Source organism: Rhamphochromis longiceps, linkage group LG6 (genome assembly GCF_057381845.1).
Source record: "Rhamphochromis longiceps isolate RC_006_pf linkage group LG6, R_longiceps_female_GT1.1, whole genome shotgun sequence".
In the NCBI taxonomy this organism is placed as follows: Eukaryota; Metazoa; Chordata; class Actinopteri; order Cichliformes; family Cichlidae; genus Rhamphochromis; species Rhamphochromis longiceps.
Genome location: NC_140562.1, coordinates 12,687,609 through 12,697,144, shown reverse-complemented (window position 1 = coordinate 12,697,144; position 9,536 = coordinate 12,687,609). Strand labels below are relative to the sequence as shown.

Genomic DNA, 9,536 nt, shown 5'->3' with positions numbered 1-9,536 from the left:
CACCACCACACAGTACTGACCCACACATACAGTTCTTACACACACACTGGACTTTCTGGACTTTGGTTTTGCACAACACTGGTCACTATATTCTTCATTTCCGGTTAATACTTGTACAGCTGCTGTTATTGTGTATATATTTATTTATATTTAGATTTCTTCATACATTCTTATATAGTTCTATATTGTGTATTGTGTATTTTGTTGTACAGTTATTTTATTTTCAACTTTAATGTATATATTTATCTTTATCTTATTCTTCCCAGTTAAATTTACCCTTCATTCTAATTTGTGTTGTACAGTTATTTCATTTTTAACCTTAATTTATATTCTATTCCTTCCTAGTTAAATTTACCCTTTTTAATTTTTCATATTTATTTCCTATCTTATTCATAGCCTTTTCCTTTTTTTGTTTTCTTTAGGTCACGAGCAGTTGTCCAAGCATTTCACTACATATCGTACTGTGTATGACTGTGTACGTGACAAATAAAATTTGAATTTGTATTTGTATTTTGAATTTGTATTTGTATTTGAATTTGAGTTCAGAGAAGTCAGAATTTCAAGAAGCGTCTGAAACAGCTCAGGTTTGGAAAGAAGCCTTTTATGTTGGGTGTTATAAAAAATATACACATATTTATAATAACAACTATAATATTATTATAAATAGTAGTTATTCTCTTATTATTATAAATAAATATCAAACATTTCAGTTGATTTTCTATCACATATATTGTGTTAGCCCTGTGATAAACTGGCAGCCTGTCCTGCTTTTGCCCTGTGGCAGCTTCAACCTCCCACTGTCACGATCCTGGGTCTTTTGACCCAGCGTTTTAAGTTTTAGTTTATTTTTGATGTTTATGGTTTATTTTTAAGTTCATCAGGTTATCTAAGCTCATTTGTTTATTTAGATTCCTCTTGTGTCTTCTACCCCTGTGTTTTAGTCTCCCTTTGCCCTCTTATGTTATCAAGTTTATATTGTCTTGTCTGCGTCTCATGTTTCCTGTTTTATTTTGAAGGTCTGTGTCCTATTTCAGTGTAGTCAGCTTTGCTTCCTTTGTCTCCTTATGTCAGAGTAGTGTCAGCTGTTTCCCCATGTGTTTCCACTTCCCCCTAATCACCCTTGTGTGTATTTATTCTGTGTGTTTCTGTTCATTCTTTGTCAGGTTGTCTGTTGTTCCATGTCTCCAGGAGTGTCCATGTTTATGTTTTTGCAACGTTCAAGGTTTTGTTCTTTGCATTTAGTTTTCCCAGTTTACTTCTAGTTAGGTTCTTTCTTGTGTGCAGCTGCCTTTTGTTTTTGTACTCGTTTATCAGCCACATTAAACGGCTCGCTTTTAACCTGACCGTGTTTTACCCAGCAGACATTTATTTCAGTGACTCTTTTGAATTTAACGGACTTTGGATTATTTCCTGTGCAGGAGGAGGAGAAGGAGGCTATTCGGGCTCAGATGACCCGGATAGCCACGGCTAACCCAAGGTTTCTGGATTTTCTTGCCTGATGATTTAAAGAACTTTGTTACTGCCTCAACCTCAGTAGTAATATAACTAGTTTAGGAGCATTTCACTTTTCTTTTGTGCTCTGAAAGACACAGAGGCTAATAGTTTTTAAAACAGAGTACCACAAACAACATGTATCCCTTTAGAAATAAACTTTTCTTGTGATACTTCTAAAAACCACATTCTTAACTAGCCACAATAGCACTGTATCGACCCCCCAATGTTCCTTTAATACACAGGTGTCAAACTCTGGCCCGCAGCCTAATTACATTTGGCCCGCGAAGCCATACCAAATTACTATTAGAGCTGGCCTACTGGTATTATACAGCTAATATATATATTGTTTAGTATTAAGCTTTGCTTGTTCCATATTCAGGTTTCCAGCAAAACTTATTTGAGTCCATAAGAAAATATTCATTCTTATATCTGGAGGAAGAATTTTTTTTCAATAAATATTAACGTTAGCCCACGACTTTGTTCCAGTTTTGAATTTTGGCCCACTGTGTATTTGAGTTTGACACCCCTGCTTTAATACAACCTATAATTGTCTAGTAGCCACACAAACGCACTGCAACAGTAAGACTTGATGATTAGACAGAGGGGGTTACAGGTAGGGCCCCAACAGTCAGCAAAACAAGTCATAAAACAATAAAAGCTGCATACTTATCAAGAGCATCCCAGCACACACATCCCAACTGTAGTTCCATAGTTTCCACCTTTTTTCTTTACAAACTGCTCTTTTCATCTCTCCATGTCAGAGGTCAACTGAAACCAAGTCCACCTATATAAAAACACCCCATCAGACACACAGTATTTTCCTCAGCACTTCACAACTTTCGCAAGGTATATCGTTTTAACTTTTTTTTTCGGACCCCGGACACAGCGCTGTGAGGTAGTTAGCACACAATTTGGCCATGTAGAAAGCATCGTTTGTTTGGAACGCGTCATCACTGTTCATAAGAGTTTAATTTAATCAAACCTCATTTCAGGATCTACGTGGCTCCTCATCACTCGCCGATTCATCATTTTATTTAAATATCTGAATTTTCAGAATGGTGATCCAAGCGGGACACAGAGGCTGCTAGTTTTAACGCACCAGAATGCCGCAAATATAAATAAAAGTCTGATTATCCCGAGAGCCTAGCCGCAGCGACACCTTTCTTTCAAATGGATGCCTGCAGGTGCGTTGGAGCCGACTTTGCTACCCGCACAGAGCGTTTCTGACAGTCGGGCGCTGCTTATGCAATAAAGAAAAACAACAATACAGCATGTTTCTCTGCTCCAAGACATCCGCGGTCCTTTCACACGGTAAGCATGTCTGTTATACCCAGCGCATAAATGTCTGTATGTCAGCGCTGATTAAACCCTGTTTAAAAAAAAAGAAAGAAAAAAAGAAATGTTTACGTGGAGGCTGTTGGCTCATTGGTGTCAGATGAACTTTTTTTCAATCACTGCACTGAGGGCATTAAAATAAATACAGTAACCATGAAAATAAGTTTTGTTGATAAAATACATTTCTTGAAACCGTCCATTGTTTTGTCCGAACTCTGAACACTGAATCCAATTTTCAAACTAAAAGCAGTGCTTTCAAAATTTACACTAAAGCAAAAAACCTACAAGAACAAAAAATAAACAAAATAAAATTATAGTACATAGTGACATATGTGTTTTATTTCTCATAACACATCATTTCCATCTTGTCTTCAGTCCTGCATTTTTATACTTCTAAGACCAAAATGAAAACTAAACTCTTCATATTCACAAACACTATTTGTTTCAGGATTTCATCATGATTCATTTTCCATATGAGGCAGTGCTTTCAAATTACTTTTGAAGTAGTACAGAGAAATTACTCTTCTCCTCTTCTTTTAAATTGCATCAATATTTTCCAACTGAGCAGTAAAAGGACACGGAAGTCAAACATGAAGCATCAACGTGATGTTTAGATGTCGATTAATATTACAATAAGAGACTAAAGTAACTCGCTTTGAACACTTCAGTTTTCTCTCTTGATGCTGCTGTTTGTTTCCTCCTCCACTTGTATTTTTCTGCACTTCAGTGAATGTGCATAGCGCCCTCTGTTGTATGTTTGGGAGAACTGCACTGCATTGTCATCAAACGAAACTGTGCAGAGGTGGAAAATGAGCAAAGGAAGCACATCAACTGAAGAAGCTTCTTGGATCAGAAGTTAAACATCATCCAGAACCTTAAAGAAGTAAAGTCGCTTTCTTTCCAGGCTCCTTAGACAACCATGACCTGGATGACTGAGAACCTACAAACACACATGAGCAGCAGTTTATTTAATGTGGACCTGAGCAGTGCCCAAACCAACAACCAAACAATTTTTATTGAACCCTACTTCAGCCAATCAGCAGTCTTTATCTGTTTCAGCATCAAACACAAACCACACCTTGAAGAGAGGTGACAAATCCACAAACACCTTCAAATGTAAACACACATCACACATGATGAACATGGATCCTAACATAGTTGATACTTTTTTTTGTAAAGCCTGATACTAAATGTATGCAGGCCACCTGAACTGCTTTGTCTCGAGTGCCGCCCACTGGGTTGGTCACTAGAACTGTGTGTTGCCATCACTGGAGCCGTGGTTGGTCTTTTAGATTATTTAGACTGGGACTGTTTTTTGTTGATTAGGCGGCATGGTGTCCTGACGGCTGCCTCTGTTGTTTTTTTTCCCAGGAGGAGGAGAGTGGAGCACAGGTGGACAGCAGCCACGGAGCAGAGAGCACGGAGTTTTGGGTGAAGACATGACACAGGAGTCGAGGGAGCTCAAGAGATTATTGTGTTGTCTTATTTACTCCACTGTAAATAAAGAGCACTGTCCATCGCACGAGTCCTGCTTTTGGGTCCTCCTTCCCCACTTCACAAAGACTGAAACTAATTATACAGGTAATAATAAAGGAACCAAAAGTTCACATCTATAGCTTTAAATTTGGACAAATCTGTCAACACAACCATCATGAATAGAATAAAATACAAACAAACACTGAAACTAATGAAAAATTACACATGATATATGAACTGTGGAAACTAACTGAACAATAAAACTCAGAATAAACAAATTCAAACATTATATGAAAGGTATAAACTGATTTGCATCTTATTGATTTGCAGGCTCACTTTGCTCCAGGACTTGACGACTGGCCCAACCCGTACAGTCTTCGTCTCTTAATACTGAATGTTGAAAACTGATACTCATGGACACCTTATTTCAGCCTCTTTACTTTGCATAAGAGACCCAAAGCTTTACATCAACATGATGTTGTCTAGTGGACCAGCACGTCCATTACATGTTTTGCCGTTATTGCTGTTTGTTACGAGTTCAAATATTGAGGGTGAGCACAAAACAATAATGGTCCAGAAGAGCTTCGGTCAAACAATGTTTTTAATGAACACGTGCGTGGGGAGATGAACACTGCCCACAGACAGCATCGATCTCCGCCCAATGATACACAAGCAGTTGTTTTATACCATCAGGGTTTACTTTTATGACGCCCCCTCATGCGTCAAGCAGATACAACACAGGCATAAGTTTCAAAACCACAAATGTTCTGTTGACGACTTTTGACACATTTAAAAGGACATCTTCTCCGTCTGGAGGCCAGGTGCTTCCTATTAATCTTCTAACTCTCGCTTATCTCCTGGAACAAACTGTCCCTTAGGCAGACACAATTTTGCAGTCACAAGCTTTTGCAAACTATTATTTGAACTCTTACACCAACAACGCCGTTAAACTCGCCCTCCCAGAAGCCATTGTCCTCGTGGGTCTCTCTGCTCAGGATGGGGATGATGGCGCCTTCTGGGAACGACAGCTCATCTTCCGTTTGTCCCGCGTAGTCGTACAAAGCCTTTGCGAATGAAACTGCAACACAGACAGTGGCAACGAGGGTATTAAACAAAGCAGGAAATCAAAACTCCGATATTATCTGGTGGAGGCGGATCTCACTCCTCGAGTCTCCGTTGACGGAGCCGGTTGGGAGTTCGGTTTCAGGTTCGGTGGAGTTGCTGGAGGAATGGGATCGGGCGTCCAGCGCGGCCAGCGACTGCAGCATGCTCAGCAGGCTGTTGAAGGAGGGCAGCTGCAGGTATTTCTCCGGGACGTAGCCCACCTGTCCGCTACGGTTTCTGGCCTGGAAACACAGACAATGCACACAGACGATGACAACAGCCAAAAATGTTTCAACAGGAAAACTCCTAATGAGAAAAAATAAAGTCAGATGTAAAGAGTAGGGCTGTAACAATATCACTGCATTGTCGCCAGAATTTAATAACAGCCACAAAGAGAATAATAGGAGAGCTTTTGTTCGCTCTTCCTGAATTAACGAGAAATCTAAAATCCTAAACAAGCCTCTGCTGAATTCATGAAGCTTGATTTCATGAACACCGGTGGCCTCCCCTTCCGCTGCTTACTTATTTTCATTCAGATTGAAAACACTCAGAGGTATTGGGATCTCTGTTGGGGCATGCTGTGGGGAATCACAGCACTAAAACAGATCTATATAAATGATATTGCTCACATTTTTATGTATGATTATATTCATTAAAATAAATACCCCATTAAAACACTATATCTGTATATGAAAAGATAATCACCTAAGTAAATACACATAAAATATTGGCTCAACACGTGGAACATTTGCACAATGGCTCACAGGAAAGCCAGACTTACACAATAAACAAAAGTAAAACAGCAACAATGCACAATGTTCCTTCAGGGAAATGATCTGAAAACAACCACACACAAAGTACACAATGACTACACACCAGCAGCTCTGCAGAGGCGTTTATAAAAGAATGACTTCACACAATGATGGGAGCATCCACAGCTGACATTTCTACATTTAAGTAGACACCACTGACCACCCGAAAAATGTCCTCAAAGACTTCTCAAATTTTCTCCCAAAGGTCCAGGAGCAACTTTGTAACAGTCTGTGACAAACAAAGTGAAAATGATAACTAAGTAGCTGGGAGATCATCAAATTAACATTTTATATCCATGACCAGGTCACTCCGCAGATCTCAAACTGATCAAGAGTCCACGAACCGCTGTTAAAAAGCAGAAGCTGACAAACTGTGATCAAACCGGAGCGCTGCTGAGGCAGGATTGGATCACCATCAATCAGGATTTGGTCCAGATTTTCAGTAGCTGCACTTAAGGTATGAATTTAAAAACTGCCTCATTCATGAATTATTGCATTCACAAACTTGGGTGCCATGCCCGCCCACCTGCCTGCCCGGCTGCGTGACGAGAATCTCCCATCAGCCCTTTACGGCTGCAGGGCCAAAAAAGAAGCAGAGAACTGTGTATTTGTACATTTTTTGATTTGTCTTTATGTTCAGCAGAGCTTCTACCACCCAGGCCAACCTGACCTGCCTCAATGCACCGCACGCATTTTAGTTGAATTATTCTAATTCCTGAAGCCACATCAGTTCAACTGATCCCAGAGAAACACTAAAACGTCCAGTAGATAGTCTGTACCGGTGCGAGGTCTTATAAAAACTGAAACTAAATGTTTGTCAAACAGTCTAAGAGCCAGAGAGTGAACTAATACACAAAACAACCAACCCTCAAACATGAGAGTGCATCTGCTACATAACTGTGTTTGTGTTATTTTTGTACCTTGACCCAGTCCTCCATGTCGCCATCATCGATGCCCTCCAAGATTTCCTGCTCCTCGATGGTCAGCTCGTCTGGCTGAGAAGCCTGCAGACAGACAAACACGTTCATTCAAATTAAAGCTGCGATGTAACAGTTTAACCATCTTCATTTCACCCGTGATGTATATTTTTCAAATACCGCCACACTGGTGAACGGACAAAAATGCTCACTGTGGCTTCAATAACATCAGCCAGAACACTGAAGAAAACACTGAGACCATGCCTGCATTTATACCACACTTTACTCAGGACTCAGGTAATATAAAACAACTAATACTCCAAAGCAGCACAAAACTCAGACTTAAACTAGAATTTCTGTACAAATTCAAAGAGCAGGTGTTTTAAACCTGGACACAGAATCATTAGTGCCACAAAGTTTGGGAAAGTAAATCTAAATGGGGGTTAAACACGACTGGAACTGATTAAAAACAGCCAAAACAAAAAGTGGCTTCACTTCAAAGTCAGAATTATAACTGGTATCCCAGTATTCGCTGCCTGTCTGTTGTCAGACGCATTTGTGTGACCATATATACCACTTAAGTGGGAAAAGGAACTTCTGGTCATCTCTGCTTGGACTGCTGACTCAAGTGTCAAAAAATGATTTGATAGAGGAACTTGTATTGGAAAAAAGAGGAGCAGGGTATTGATCCCTGTTGATTTACCCGTCAGTCTACAGTCATAACTTTACCTATGACTAAAATCTGACACAAATGAGCATCTTCTGAAGGATGTCACCAGTCCTTCACCTGGTGACATGTTAAAGATCCACGTCCAATCCAAATATTTAATTAAAAGTGGAGGTTGTGCATTTATTTAGGAAGATAAACAGTCTGATAAAGTCGGAACAAACACGAGCTGGAAATAGTCCCACGGTGAGGAAATGAGACGACACATCTGTAAATAAAAACTAAAAATGGGAAATAATCTAAGTTCCTGTGCAGGGCAAGGAGTACAGTACAAAGTTCACTGTTCTGCCTTCAGGCTCATAGTTCAGACTAACAAAGATAAAGACCAATCACGCAGGACTTATTATGTTTCCTGCTTTGACTTCTTACCCAGACTGTTCCATAATGTGTGTGCAGCACTTTTGTGATTAAAATCTATTTAAATTAGTTGTTTATTTCAGTGCAGACAGATTATTGACACTCAAACAATGGAGCTACTTTGTCTGTTACTTACAATTTTTTAGAAAATTAGAACATTTTTTCCTGCTTGTGTATCAATTTAGAGGAAAGGTCATCACCCAGCTTCTCAAGCTTCATACTCCAGTGATCATGAATGTCTAAAAAAAAAAAAAATCTTTTCTGCATCTGGTATTGTTGAGATGTTTAACTCTGGACCAAAAAGGTGGATCTGCTCTGCCTAAAGCCGCTTTGAGCATCAAGGTCCTGAGCCGAGTCCAGTCCGGGCTTTTGTGGCCACGGCCAGCTCAGCTTTCAGGATGCCCGTGAGCTGCTTGTTCCACTCGTCTGATTTTGTATTGATTGTTGTCTAAACAAATTAATCTGTCATCTGTTGAGCTTTGTTCCACTTCTCAACAATCTCCTCTGATCTGTGTTCATTACAGCATTTTACCTGTGGTTTCCAACCTGTGCAGTTCAAACCTGAAGGATCCACATTTCACTTCACTTTTCTGTAGAAATTGATTTTCCGGTAAACTGATTAACACCTCCTGCCAACTAAATTAGTCAAACACGAACCTTATTTTATGCTACAAAATTTGTATTAAAAGCAACCCAAACACTTTGAGATTTGGATTTTAATAGTTTCAAAAATTATTCTTCAAGTTTTACTTGAACATTTTAGAGAAATCATGTTAAGTTCTAAATTTTTAAGGTTGGGGATTTCATTCCATGCATAATAAATACGAGTTTATTTTCCCCAATAATCACTAAAAGCAATCGCATGTGATATTTTATGCATTTAATAATGAATAAAAAGAGAAAAACATCAGTATTTACCGTATCTGAGTCGACAGGCTGGAACATGAAGTCTGGTGCTTGCTGGAACGCCATGTTCTTCTGCACAAACAGCTGCTGTTGAAACTCCTGCAGAACCTGCATGCGTTTCAAGGGAACAGACAAAAATATACATATATACTTATTTAAGGTTTATCACAAGCTTACAAATCAGCCCATGTCTAAACCTGCATAATTAACACTTAGTAAAGCCTTTAGGGTTCAGGCTTGCTCCCTATTTAGTTTAAATTTCTTGCCCACATTTATTTCTATTTAAAATTAACTTTGAAAAAAAAAAAGACCTCCAGCTGAATGAATTGTGGCCAGTGATCCGTGTAGCTTTGGGCCACATTTATAATTTTTTATTTTCCATTACTCTGTCAGTTTATTTCTGTTGTA

The 9,536-nt window shown here is 39.2% G+C and overlaps 1 protein-coding gene and 1 long non-coding RNA gene across 2 annotated transcripts; one reads left to right on the top strand and one right to left on the bottom strand.

The window, feature by feature from the left end:
* The first annotated feature begins 2,267 nt into the window (after positions 1 to 2,267).
* LOC146667575 (uncharacterized) lies at positions 2,268 to 4,336 on the top strand. The gene is made up of 3 exons (XR_014912083.1): positions 2,268 to 2,389; positions 2,487 to 2,805; positions 4,201 to 4,336. It is a non-coding gene; the product is annotated as an uncharacterized LOC146667575 (long non-coding RNA).
* LOC146667574 (F-BAR and double SH3 domains protein 2-like) lies at positions 3,686 to 7,159 on the bottom strand. The gene is made up of 4 exons (XM_085409252.1): positions 7,142 to 7,159; positions 5,468 to 5,651; positions 5,238 to 5,383; positions 3,686 to 3,769 (listed from the first exon to the last, which is right to left on the bottom strand). Exons 1-4 carry the CDS (start codon positions 7,157 to 7,159, stop codon positions 3,686 to 3,688), a joined length of 432 nt encoding a protein of 143 aa, XP_085265378.1.
* Positions 7,160 to 9,536: the final 2,377 nt, after the last annotated feature.

Bases quoted from the DNA above. Each gene is read 5' to 3' on its own strand.
- LOC146667574 (XM_085409252.1), bottom strand. The intron at 5,384-5,467 runs GTGAGATCCGCC...TCTGTGTTGCAG, and splicing joins CGTCAACGGAGACTCGAGGA to TTTCATTCGCAAAGGCTTTG. The intron at 3,770-5,237 runs GTAAGAGTTCAA...GTGTGTTTGTAG, and splicing joins AGTTTAACGGCGTTGTTGGT to GTTCTCAGTCATCCAGGTCA.